The 13,463-nt window shown below is 29.1% G+C and overlaps 1 protein-coding gene across 2 annotated transcripts; it reads right to left on the reverse strand.

Annotated features, from left to right (window-relative positions):
• Nucleotides 1-4,341: 4,341 nt before the first annotated feature.
• Nucleotides 4,342-7,368, reverse strand: LOC114385813 (probable polygalacturonase). Of its 2 annotated transcripts, none has more exons than XM_028345882.1 (6): nucleotides 7,070-7,368; nucleotides 6,228-6,592; nucleotides 5,963-6,083; nucleotides 5,692-5,866; nucleotides 5,521-5,591; nucleotides 4,342-5,391 (listed from the first exon to the last, which is right to left on the reverse strand). In XM_028345882.1, exons 1-6 carry the CDS (start codon nucleotides 7,077-7,079, stop codon nucleotides 4,718-4,720), a joined length of 1,416 nt encoding a protein of 471 aa, XP_028201683.1. In that variant the 5' UTR covers nucleotides 7,080-7,368; the 3' UTR covers nucleotides 4,342-4,717. The 2 variants fall into 2 exon arrangements, with proteins under 2 accessions (XP_028201683.1, XP_028201684.1); XM_028345883.1 differs by having other exon boundaries at nucleotides 6,228-6,539; nucleotides 7,074-7,366.
• Nucleotides 7,369-13,463: the final 6,095 nt, after the last annotated feature.

The raw sequence follows: 13,463 nt of genomic DNA on the forward strand, positions 1-13,463 counted from the left end.
TGATTTTAAGTTAATAATATTAATTCCTAAATTATTTTTTTTTCGAGTTTTTAACTAACCCACTACAAAAGCATCCACTCCAAAGGCATTGAACAAAGACGACAAAACATGAAAGAAATAGACCAAAGGCGTTCATGACAATAACTATGGTGATGTGTTCATGACAAGATGAACAAAGAGAAGATGGCAGAAAAGAGAAATAGGTGAAAAAGAAGGGTGGAATAGGAGAGAGAAATAAATTCATTTTTAATTTGATTTTGAAATAAACATTCATAATTTTTTACCCTCCACAAACCAAGTTATCAAATATTTAACGGATACATCATTCACAATCATTATTGTTGCTCTGAATTTTCTCTGAGTTGTAGAGATTAATTGGATTTGTAATTTGAAATTTTGAATGTATTGATTAATTTTTGAACATTTGTTGATTTTAAGTTAAAAATATTAATTCCTAAATTATTTTTTTCTGAATTTTTTATTAACCCACTACAAAAGCATCCACTCCAAAGGCGTTGAACAAAGATGACGAAACATGAAAGGAACAGACCAAAGGGGTTCATGATAATAACTATGGTGATAATGTGTTCATGATAGGAGAAAGAAAGAGAAGAGGGCAGAAGAGAAAGGCAAAAAAAAGGGTGGAATAAAAGATTGAAAGAAATTCATTTTTAATTTGATTTTGGAACAAATACTGTCGATTTTTGAGCCACTACAAGTTATTAAATATTTAACATATATGTTATCACTAAATTGATGACAGGAATCTAAAACAAAACTTTTCAAATATCAAGGAACGGATGCAAAGAAAAAATTTATGAAGGATCAAACACAAAATTCGATGTATATTAAGAATCAAAAACATATTTAAGTCTTATTTTTAATAAAAAATTGGATTATAAAATAATCTTGGACATATAAGAAAAATGATATTTTAAAAAAATCATGTTGCACAAGGTTTAAAATAACAAAAAATATTCTTACATTATAAATTAAAAAACACAATTTGGAGAGTAGTGCTCTTACTCTCTGCATTCTCTCAATTACACACTCTTAATATTCTTTAATTTTTGTTCTCCTTTGAAGGTTCATTTTGAATACTACCTCCCCAATTAACTAAAAAATTTCTCTCAATTATTTGAAATCATTCTTTTGTGTGTTTTTGTGTATGTCTATGGTCTTTAATGATTTCTTTCAATTTATCCTCTTTTATTTTCATCTTTAAATTGATTTTCAATAGTTTTCCTTTAAAATAAATTACCAATAATTAAAAGTAATCATTTCAAAAAAATTTAATTATTTATTTTAAATTCAAATATATATATATATATATATATATATATTACAAATTATAATTATAATAATATATGTATTAGAAAATAATTATCTATTGTAAAATTTAACTATGTAAAAATATATTAAATATATTGTTGTTTTCTAATAAATAACTGTATTTCTGTTTTAGTTCCCAATAATTTTTTTAACATTTTGGTCCTTAATTTAAAAAAAAACCTGTATTTGTTTAGATAACACCTTGAAAAGTGATTTAAATAGCGCTTAAGGGACCAAAAATAAAATAAAAAGTTTATTAGGAACCAAACAATTAAACAAAATTTTGAGGAACAAATAAAAATTGATTATTTATTAGTGAAAAAAACATAATTAAGCTTATAAAAACAAACTTATATCATGAGCAAATGACAAACTGAAATACTAGTTAAATTTGAGTACTTACAATACTTGAGAATGAATAATCTTATATTTGTGGGATCATTGCACAACATTAAAAAATGTTTGTTTTTATTTTTTTTATTAGAATGAATTTATTGAAAAATTAAGAAAATAATTTTAATTAATAAAATAAAAGAATAGTTTTATTTTCAAATAGCATAACTATGTATAAGCTCTTATATATGATATATATGTACAACACTTTTTTTTATTTGAAATTATATGATCAACACTTAAATATGGTGAATCATACAATCAGCAAGGTAAATCATTACATGAATTAAAACATTTAAACGAAAATTATGGACATGTTAAGAGAATATTAAAAATGACAATACTTTTAAAGATGATACTATAATAAAGATAGATATGCAGTTTAAAGAAGATGATTCATCATGAATAGAGCCAAAGTATGAGGAGCAAGAACTAGATAATGAGGCTAATGATGTTAAAGTCTACCAAATAACAAGTCAAATAAGAAAATCATTGTAACACTCAAAATATGCATGTTATGACAAGCCACAATGCAAATTATTTTCTAACAAAAGAATAAGAAAAAAAAACAATCAACTATTCAAGAGAACCCAAGGAGTTCAAATTCTTTTCTTTGGGTGACAACAATGTAAAAAAAAAAATGTATTGCATATATACAAACAAGGCATGGGATGAGTTAGTTGCACTTCCAAAAGATTGGAAAGTCATGAATAATAATCAAATAAAATAATATTGTGCAAAACTAATGTTCAAAGTTATTTTAATGAAAATGCAATCTCTAACACACTTTTATAAACACACTATCTAATTGATTAAAACTTATTAAAAATGATAAAATTGAGAGAATAACTAAATTTGATATCCTATAAAAAATACTTAAATTTGAAGTCAGAGTCGCAAATTTTTGTCACTTTCAATAAATTTTAACCAATAAAAAAAAACACATTTAAAAGAATGTGATAAAAAAATGTGTTATTAACCTTTCTCAAAATATTAATGTCAAAGGTAATATTATCTTTGTTGTTTAGACTCATCACTCTTGAGTAATTCTGAATACATCAGACAAAAAAGTTTCTATTTTGACTATCTCAAATTACCTTACTATTCTCTTTACCGGTATATTCAATATTTTGATTATTTTTTAATATTTATCTCTTTTAACCTACCCTCTTTTATCCTCATCTCTTAACTGTAGTTTAATAATTTTTTCAAAGAATTTGAGAATAATTAAAAATAACTTAATATCACAATTTAAGTTATTTATTATATTTTTAAAATATAATTTATATATGCAAAGATATTTATTTATTATAAATTTTAATTATATAAAAATAAGCATTTATCTTATGCATTATACATCCTAAAAGAATAATTTAAAATATCCTTGTATTATTTAACTAGCTTAACAAAAATCTTAATTGAGTGTAAGCATTAAATAACATGGATGAAAAAACTCAATAAAAATTTCTTCAACATAAAGATGTTATTTCTATTTAGCCATGGGTGGTTGAGGTTGAGAGATGGGGGATGATGGTAGGGTAGGATCATGAAATGCAGGGATCTAATATGCTCCTTTCAACACGACCCCCTGAACTATCAATGGGTTCACTCAGCAGTAAATTGGCTATGACAGTTTGTGGATCTCCCAAAATTGGATTCAATAATTTGGCCCAACACTATCTCCTTGATAAATGCCTGTTACGGAAAGTCTAGCAAATTATAACCCTTCATGGCTTCACCCCAATTGCACAGAAGATATCAACAACAACAACAACAAAAGCAAATATTCTGGGTCTCAAAGTCTGAAAGGAACCCTCGTATCTAGTTTTGGTGAAGTGGGAGCTTTCTTATCTGCTTTTGGTGAAGTAGGGTTTGATATATATACTTCCTTAAAAATTAAAATGTATGAAAACATAAATAATAGGTTTGAGGCCTTTTTGAACAGGTATAAAAGGTGAGATTTAAAAAAATTATACATAAAATAACCAAGGCTTATGTTTAAGTGAGGGTAAAAATTAACAATAATTTCTTGCCTTTAATTTTTTAAATTATCCTTATATTGTACCTTAATTGAGTTTGCCTTCTTTTTTTTAACATAAAACAATAAGTAGGGTTGGCAAAAATATCCTTACAGTCACTGAAAAAGGAGTCCCTTTATAGATTTTCTCTGTATGTCTTCGGACTCTCCAGACACATAAGCAATAAGATGATGTATAAAAAGAGAGCAAATGTGAGACATGACGCTAGACAAATGCAATCGTGAGGGAAGTGAGGTAATTTGCTTACCAAAAGATATGATATATTTATACTAGGTGGCAAATTGTAAAGTCACCCACTTCATTATTTGATGTCAAGTCACTTTTGTTGACTGTCACATTTGAAAATAATCTTGTCATTGTCATCAAATTTCAACACAAATTAAGCTGTTACAATCACTTATCTGATCCAATTGAATCGAGACAGATTGATTTGTTGATCAACAAATTAAAGCATAAAAATGTGGTATATCAAGTGGAGAATTGAGAGGTTCTAAACATCTTCATATATCTTTTCTATGACTCATTGAAAATTATAGTGATTAAATATTGCAGGCATATGACATCACTACCAAATGGATAACGATAACAAAAAGTTGGAACTTTCTTTAATTGAAGTATCACCAAATCCACTACATGCTTTACAGTGAAATCACAATGGAACTAATGCAAAAACTATCAAACTTCTTTTTGAGTCCATTTGTGGCGGCACTACCAAAATTTCCTTACACATGAATGAAGAAATGAAGAAGCTGTACAAATAATGTGATGGTAGGAACATGCAAGAATGCAAATCTAAAAGGATGAAAAAATGAATAATCCTCACAACTGTCTTATTGGAAAAGAATGTAGCTTAAATCTTTGGATGGGAAATGGCCATTCACTTTTTCATCAACTTCAAGCAGCAGGGTACTCAAGAATAAGAATCTTCTTCTGTTGAGAAAGGATTATTATTATCACTGCACTACAGTTTTGCCACTGACACTCAGCAGGTAGAAACATGATGAGGAAGAATCATATGAGGGGTTGCCAAGTTCGGGACAAGGTTCTGGGAGCACTGAGTCTGAAAAACCAGACACATTTGAGCATTCCCAAGTAATTGGAGAAACAGAATTTGTGGACAAGGTTATGTTGGAGAGGCATATGTTTGTGAAAGGGGATTCTTCTATTCCAGCTATGTTTCCAGCAATGGAAATGTTTGTACCTGTGACATCCTTCAAGGTAATGTGATCCAAATGTGGGAGTGCATTTGGATCAAACTTGTCATCAGGATGAGACCCACAATTACCTGTGGCAGCAATTGCTGTGTGGACATTCTCCATTTGTATGTCTGACATAACAATTTCTTTCATATAACCACCTCTTCCCTTGGTGGTTCTGAACTCAATGCCACTTTTTGAGTTGAAAAGATGAGCATGCTCCACTAGAACATTTGAAATGCCACCAGACATGTCACTGCCAAATGCAAGAGCAGAGCCAGAAAATGCATGTAGATGCACCCTTCTGATGTGTACATTCTCAGTAGGCCTGCCATAAGCAATGCCATACTCATCCCAGCCACTTTTAAGAGAAATTGCATCAAATCCCATGGCAACAATACAATCTTCTATACACACATTATCAGAAGAATCTGAAAACATGAAGTGCACAAAAACATCACCAAAGTTTGGTAAGGTAATGATATATTAGAAGCAATGTGATTTTCACAACAAAGACTAAAAGTAGAGTTCATAATAATGATAATATGTTTGTTACAAACCTGGCACTATACCAACAGTATAAGGGGATTCTGGAGGAGTAGAGATTGAAACATTTTGAATATGTACATGGCTGCATCAAATTACATAAAACTAAATCAGTTTGACCCTTTGTTTTCTGGCAAAATAAGCATAATTTCATTTAATATCTAGAAGAAGCACAGAGCATGCACCTGCAATAAACTGGGTGTATGCTATAAGCTGGAGCATTCAAGAATGTAAGATTTGAAACTACCACATAATCAGATGCCACAATTTCAACCAAATGAGGACGACTGTGGTTCAAGGAATGAGTGCTATACCAATCCCACCATACCATTCCCATGCCATCAATGGTTCCATTATTACCTAAGGAATCACACAAAGACATGAAAATTCAATCAAGAAACAGACCCTGAAAGGCTTGCTGAAAAGAAACAAAAAAACCTTGGGAGATGACAAAACCTGTTACGACCACATCATGTAACATGTATCCATTTATCAAACTCTGATATCTTCCCCCGGGAACTTCAAGCCCTCGGCCATAAGAAGGCAAGGGTTCAACAACATCCCAATGCGATGGATCCTAAACAAGTAATAACAATATGAGAAAACTAAAAGCCTTATGAAAAACGCTCTCAATGTTAAAACATGAACCATCTCTACATGCAAAGGATCAGCAAAAAAAAGACAGAGCAATCAAAAGCTAATGAAAAAAAAGAAGCAATACCTGAGTTCCAATAATGACAGCACCTTTTTCCAAAAAGAGGGTGAGATGGCTTGTGAGATTGAAGCTTCCAGTGAGCCATTTTCCCGGAGGAACATAGAGCTGAGCCCCACCCTTATCAGCAAATGACTTGAGATAGAAGATGGCATTCTGGAATGCAATAGTGTTGAGTGTTTTACCATCTCCAACTGCACCAAACTCCAAAATGGAGACACTGTGAGGTCTAGGGTCTAGTCTTGGGTTGGAACCACACTGCCCACCATTTCCATTAACTCTCACGGCATTGCTCAATGCCACCAGCAAGAGCAATGCCACCTGAAAGAGGGTAGAAAAAGCAAAATGCAACCCATTGATTCTCAGAAGATATCCTACAAATACAATAATGAACCACAGGATTATACCCCAGATTAAGACTCAAGAGCCACACACAGAAAAAAGAAAAAGCCAAATCCAAGCACAAATCAATTGGAATTGAAATAAATAAACATTCTCATCATTGACCCAGATAATTTACTTCAGATAATACACATCGGATGACTAAGAACTTGAAAGAGAATTCCAATCTGAAAGGATAATGCAAGTTCATCAGATCAAATGGAATGAAATTTGATCCAATTGCAACATGTCTAACAAAAGCATCAACAAAACAAGACCCAACTATGACCCATCACACATACTTTGACTTAACATCTAAAACCAAACCAAAGATTGAAATTTGAGAATGCCCTCTTAGTCATCAATGAGTCCCAGATTTGAAAGAAGGCCTAAGGTCAAAAGGGCAAAGACAACATAGCAAAAACAAAAGCAACAAAAAAACCAGAACAAAATGAACCACGAAAACGTACTTACAAGCATCTTCTTGAGTCAAAGCTGGCAACAGGGTCAGAGTCCAAGGGAGACAAGAACCGGCACTAGTGCCAAAGCCGAAACAAGTAATCAAAAGAAAGAAAAAAAGAAAAAAGAAAGAAATTGCAGCAGAAGCTGAGAGAAGAGAGAGAGAGAAAAAGAAAATAGAGGAAGAAGAACCAGCCACGGGAACAGAAGCAGCTTTATGCAGTTTTGCGAGTATTATTATAAGCATTAATCTACGCACAGAAAAGGAGAAGATTAATAGTCCTTTCTAACATGGACATGTATATACAAATATTTGCTAAGAAATTTCTTTTTATGTAAATAGCAAATCACAATCTACACTATAATGACAGCTTTTCCATGTCCATGGATATATTAATTAATTATCTATACTGGTATTAGAATGATATTTTTTTAATGGATAAATATTAACTATTAATTATTAATTTTTTATTAGAAAAAAATCAAGCTCACATTCTTTTATTTCGTAATAAAATATTATTGAGGAGGGAGAAAAGATAATAACAATAAGGGGACAAAAATATAAAAGCAGAAAAAACAACAAGTAAATTAATGGCAATAATTGGTGATTGCCCCTGTTAATGAACATGACTAATAACGTCTCTCGCCGACAAAATCGTTTTGAAACGGCCCTCATAGATTGTGGCTGCAGTGCAGATAGAAGGAACAGTAGTGCGTGGTGTTTTTTACATGTCAGAGTTTTACTAGGCAAATTGAAGTGTTTTTGTTTTTGTATTACATGTAAGAAACAACCTTATTTTTGTGTTAGTGTGTGTTACCGGTGATTAAGTGAGACTTGTGAGATGGGAAATGATAGAGTTAGACCAGGTGTTGTTGCGGGAGTGCCACGAGGCGAGAAACAGGAGGGTGTGGAGAGGAAGAGGAGGCTCCCCTGGGTGACACGTGGAGAGTGATAGGAGGGAGGGGTGGGTGAGGGAATGAGAGAGTTTGGGGAGTGCATGGGGCACAGAGATTAGAGGGCGCATGTGGATTGACAGAGCAGAATTGGGGAATGGTGGGACCCACATCAATCATGCCAAAGATGCTAGCCTGGCTTCACTCACTTGACAGAACATTCAGCATATGTATCAAAAAAACCATACCCACTCACAATAGAGTATTTTGCAATTTTAGTCAAAATTAGTATAAGTGCTTATGTGTGAATCATACTATGTAAAGGTAATGACTTAGAATAGAGGATCACAAAACTCTTGGGTACATATAAACCTAACATGTTATTTTAGGTACAATAAATTAAATTTTTATAATTAATAAAATAAAATTAAGTTGTCAATAAAAAAATTGATATTCTTTTCATTTTTTCATTATTTTCTTTCTGATATTTTGCTAACTCGTAATACCACTATTGACTCTTAGATCCTAATTATATTAATCAAAGCTACAATAGCCAAATAATAATGTTAAATATAATTTTGATGAGCTTATAGTAGATTCCAATATTTTGACGTATGAAGAAAAAATGATGCAGAGGAGGAAAAAAAATTATGAAGAGAAAACTATGCTTAAAAGGCTAATTTGATCAAAATTAATCCTCCCGAGCGTCTGATGATGTTCGTCTTATCTTTCTCCCTTGGACAAAAAAATGTTATTGAATTCGAATGTACTTGAATTTATTCATTTCATCCAATTTTTCTTTTCTTTTTATTTGGTTTGTTAATGAATTTTAGGTTAAAAGAAATTAGGATATCTAAGAACCAGGAAGAAGATAATGGTACTGTGATTTAACAAAAAATCAAAAGCAACATAACCAAAAAAGGGAAAGAATATCAAACCTTTTTTTAATTGACAAAACCTGGTTTATTTTATTAGTTATAAAATTATAATTGATTGCGCTTAAAAATGATGTATTGAGTTTGTGTCTATCAAAAAATTCCTCTCACATCACACCTTTTTTTTCCGCTAGAGATTGGAGTTTTGGTTTGTAGTTTTATTAGGTTGAATAAAAGGTTGGTGGAATGACTTGAAAAAGAAATTGGTATGGGAAACAATTTTTATTTATTAGTACTATATTAACTATTTTAATTCATGTACCCAAAAAAACTATTTTAATTCAACTTGTCAATATATATCTAATTAATATTGCTATTAACGCATACTAAATTTGGCAATATTAAAGATCAAGCTTATACTATATATTATTTAATACTATAATTTAACTCACTAGTTAAGGACTTAAGGTAATGCGGAGAACTATTCCTCCAAATATTGCATTAATTTTATTATATTTGTTTATTGTAGTTTTTGTTTTAATTAATATATATTAATTCATATTTGATATTTGATATAGATTTTTTTTTGTTTTCCACATGTTTTCTTTTTTGAAGATTGGATAATAAATGTGGACCCTTCTCCTAAAGGGGATTCAAACATTAATTTGTTTCATCGTGAGAAACTAATCCCTTTCCGTAAACTTAATTCTCATTAGTTTTAATATAAATATAACAATGTAAAGTCCCTTGTAATTAAAATTGGCAATCGACAATGATGAACATAAGTAGTAAATTGTAATAATTTATGTCTTTTAATCAACTAATATAAGATTTGAATTTTAATTTTTACATTTTCTGACAAAAATTAATTACTATTTTTGATAAATATTACTTTGTACTAATATCATTAAAGAAAAAAAATTAAAGGAGTGCACTAATACAATTCAACATGTGCCCTAAAAATCATGTAAAATATATTATTTTTCACTGGGATTGATTAATATGTAAATAAAATAAAATAAGATAAGATAATTATATAAACATCCATTACAACTTTTATTAATGATTAAATTTTACTTTTCTTTTCTTAATTGTTTTTGTAGATACATTATAAAATAATTTAATATTAATTTAAACCATTTCCATAATTTTGTAATTTACATAATCAAAATTAGAATATTATTAAGAATAAAATATGCTTGGATCCCTATAAATTTTAAAAAGTATTAATTTCGTCCTTATAAAAAAATTGTATTAATTTGATCTTTGTAAAAATAAAAGTATATTTTTTATTGATCTTTAATGATAACTTCACTAAATGATTCCTTGATATGGCTTAAAGACTTAATCACTTTCTTTCCACCTTTTCAAGCACACTAAGAATATGCCAAAACCCACTATTGTTTCATCTCCCCACCTAATCTCATAAGTAATTATGAGAAAATCACCCAGAAAAATGATGAAAAATTACAAATTTTGGGAATATTTAGCCACCAGAAATTATTTGATTCATTTTGGAGGTTTTAACCATTACAAATTATTTGATTCATTTGTAATTAAATTACATATTTAAGTTTGTTAGTCACATCAGATTACCGTCTAACGGAGTCATCATTGATAACAAAAAAATATGTTTTATTTTTACAAGACCCAAATTAGTACATTTTTTTTATGAGAACAAAATTAATATTTTCAAATTTTAGAGGGATTCCAAACATTTTATATCTTATTATTAATTATTGTACTATAAAAGGATAATATTAAAAAAAACATTTTAATGTAGTTATATTTTTATTTTTGTAAATAAGTAAAACTTCAATGTTCATGCAATAAAACAGTTTTATAATATTATTCAATCATAAATTACTATTTGAATTATTTTAAAATCAACGAGCTTATCATAGATGATTGTGTAAAAAAATTTACATACTCAATGTTTAACCTTTCTTCTCAATAAGTGTTATTGTACCCTATTAAATAATCAAGATTTTTAATTTCTTTATGAAACAACTAAGCGGATTTTTAATTTGTTATTACTTAATAAATTCAAACTTTCCTTTCGAAAAAAGGATCAAATATATTTGATAAAATTTAATAATTATTTTATTACTTTTATATAAATTTAAAGATTGTAACTACCTTATATGACTTTATTTTTTAACTAGTATTTTAATTTGTATATCATATAAAATAAATGTTTAAAGGATGTTATGGAATATGGAAGGTATTATTTTCTCTAGAAAAGTAAAAGAATTAGGGATGCTAATGGAGTGAGACAAATATGAGTAGTAGCTCCAGTTATCTCGTTCATATCTACACATGTATTTGTAAATAGAGTATCTATGAATTTTATGAGCATCTACGAGTATTTATGAATATTTATGGATATTTGTTAAAATAATAGATTTTATAAAAAGAAGAAAAAACAAATCAAATTAAAAATAAATAATTTTAAAACATATATTTATATAAAAGTAAATAAAATGTACATTTATATTGAAAATAATTAATTTTGAAATATGAATTTATACTAAAACTAAATTAGAGTAACTTACTATCCATCTCTCCACTGTTAATAAGTGAGTTCTCATTAAACTATCTATTTTCAAGTTTGAATTACTTGTGGACATAGACAATGTGATCACAAAAGACCCTTGAATAATGTTCAATCGATATTTAGAAATGACTCGTTATACTCCACATTTTGTCTCACCAAGTGCCAACGTAGAACCAACTTTGGTTTAGGTTAGGTTCCCCATCCTGAACCTTGTGTATTATGATGAAAGCTTCATGTTAATAATGGCTTCAACAGTAAAAAGATCAATGGAAGTTGACAGGGAACACATTGAAAGATGAAAATGGACCCTTGAATCTATGTGAAAATAACATGGGGCAAGAAAGTTGAATATGAAGGTCTTACATTCTGTGTGACATGTGGCTGATATGGTCACTTCGCTCACAATTGTTATCTTCCTCTTAAATGTTCAATGAAGACTACAAACCATCAGTCACAAATGTGAATCAAGTTTTTTCTGTTTAAATGGATTAGGATAAGTCAATAATAGATTAAAATGGTCTTACCTTTTAGAAAAGAAACTCAGCACGAATTATTCGATTAAAACAAACTAACATTAATTGAATAAATCACTCTGCTATGGAATTTAGAAATACAAGGTTTCTATATTAATTGATTAAAATTAGCATTAATCGATTAAAATTAGCATTAATCGATTAATTGAAGCGGGGAAAATCACAAGCTTTTGTAATAATCGATTAAAGCCAAAATTAATCCATTATATTGTTCTAGTGTAACCCAGACAGGGTCTTGAACAAAATAATTGATTAAAACCAATGTTGATCGAATAAAATAAAAACATGTATATAAGAAGTCTTAATTACATTTTTCGTTTTCATGACATCAATTTACAAAGAACTTTAAAAGAGAGAAAGAGTTTTAGGAAATGCATAGAAAGTTTTCAAGATTCATCATTTCTCATCATTCAACAAGATCTTGAGCTAAAATCTTAGTATCCTTTTCTAAGATCAATGGAAGTCATCATCATCACCATGTTTACAAGAGCATTCTTCATTTTCTGAATTAATCACAATTAGGTATATCTTTCCTTAATCTTTATATTGAATCTGTCAGTATTGTAATCTTGAGATAGGGTATGTCAAGGGGATCTTGTGGTAGGGTTCTACAAAGGTTCTCAAGTTTCTTGTAGGGTTTAAGAACTTGAAGTGTGTGTACAGGGTTTTATGTGTAATTCTTTGTTTTTAGTTATGTGCTTGTAAAACATTTGAATTAGTGAAAATCTCAATCAAGTTTGATTAAAGACCAGATGTAACTCTCAATGTTAGATAATGAATCAATATAAAAATGCTTGAGAAGACTACATCATTTCAACCTAGCTAGTCAATTGACAAGAAGATTTCCATTAATTTCAAAAAGGAGTTTGAAGGTTTTGAAAAATTTAGCGGGTTAATTTTTAATATTCAAGAGGATCTGATTCACCCCCTTTTGGATCAATTATATATTCTAATAGCAATTTTATGGTAAATGTTTTACATTGCCATAAGAATTATAGGGTGGAAAGAATCTTAGTCAAGAAGCTTGATAGGGGTTTGCCAAACTTACAATGCTGAATGACATTCCCTAAAGCCTTTATGGAGGTACTTTGTCACTTTTATTTAGAGCATAATCCCATTTTTCTTCTAAGGGTTTACCACATTCTCATGACATTGGCCATTTAGATTTGAAGTTAAGCACTTAACACACACAAAAAAAAAACTCTAATATTAAGGTTACTAAAATAAGTGTTTAAGTTAATTTTACGACTGAAAAATATATTTTTTTTAACTGAAGATACTCTTAACTAATAAAAAAACATTGTTGGTATGCTATTTAAAATTATTATAAAATTAAAAATTTATTAAATATAATAATTTATAATTAGATGATAAAATAAAATTAATTTACGTTTTCTATATGTGCATAATTTATTATCTCTAAAATAAAAATCAATATACATAAATAAAATTTACTTCTTAATACATGGAAATTAAAAGGAATATAGAACAAAATATGTTCCCATTAATTTATATGAAAAACCTTTTTTTTAAAAATGTATTTATT

Source organism: Glycine soja, chromosome 15, assembly GCF_004193775.1.
Source record: "Glycine soja cultivar W05 chromosome 15, ASM419377v2, whole genome shotgun sequence".
NCBI classification, from domain to species: domain Eukaryota; kingdom Viridiplantae; phylum Streptophyta; class Magnoliopsida; order Fabales; family Fabaceae; genus Glycine; species Glycine soja.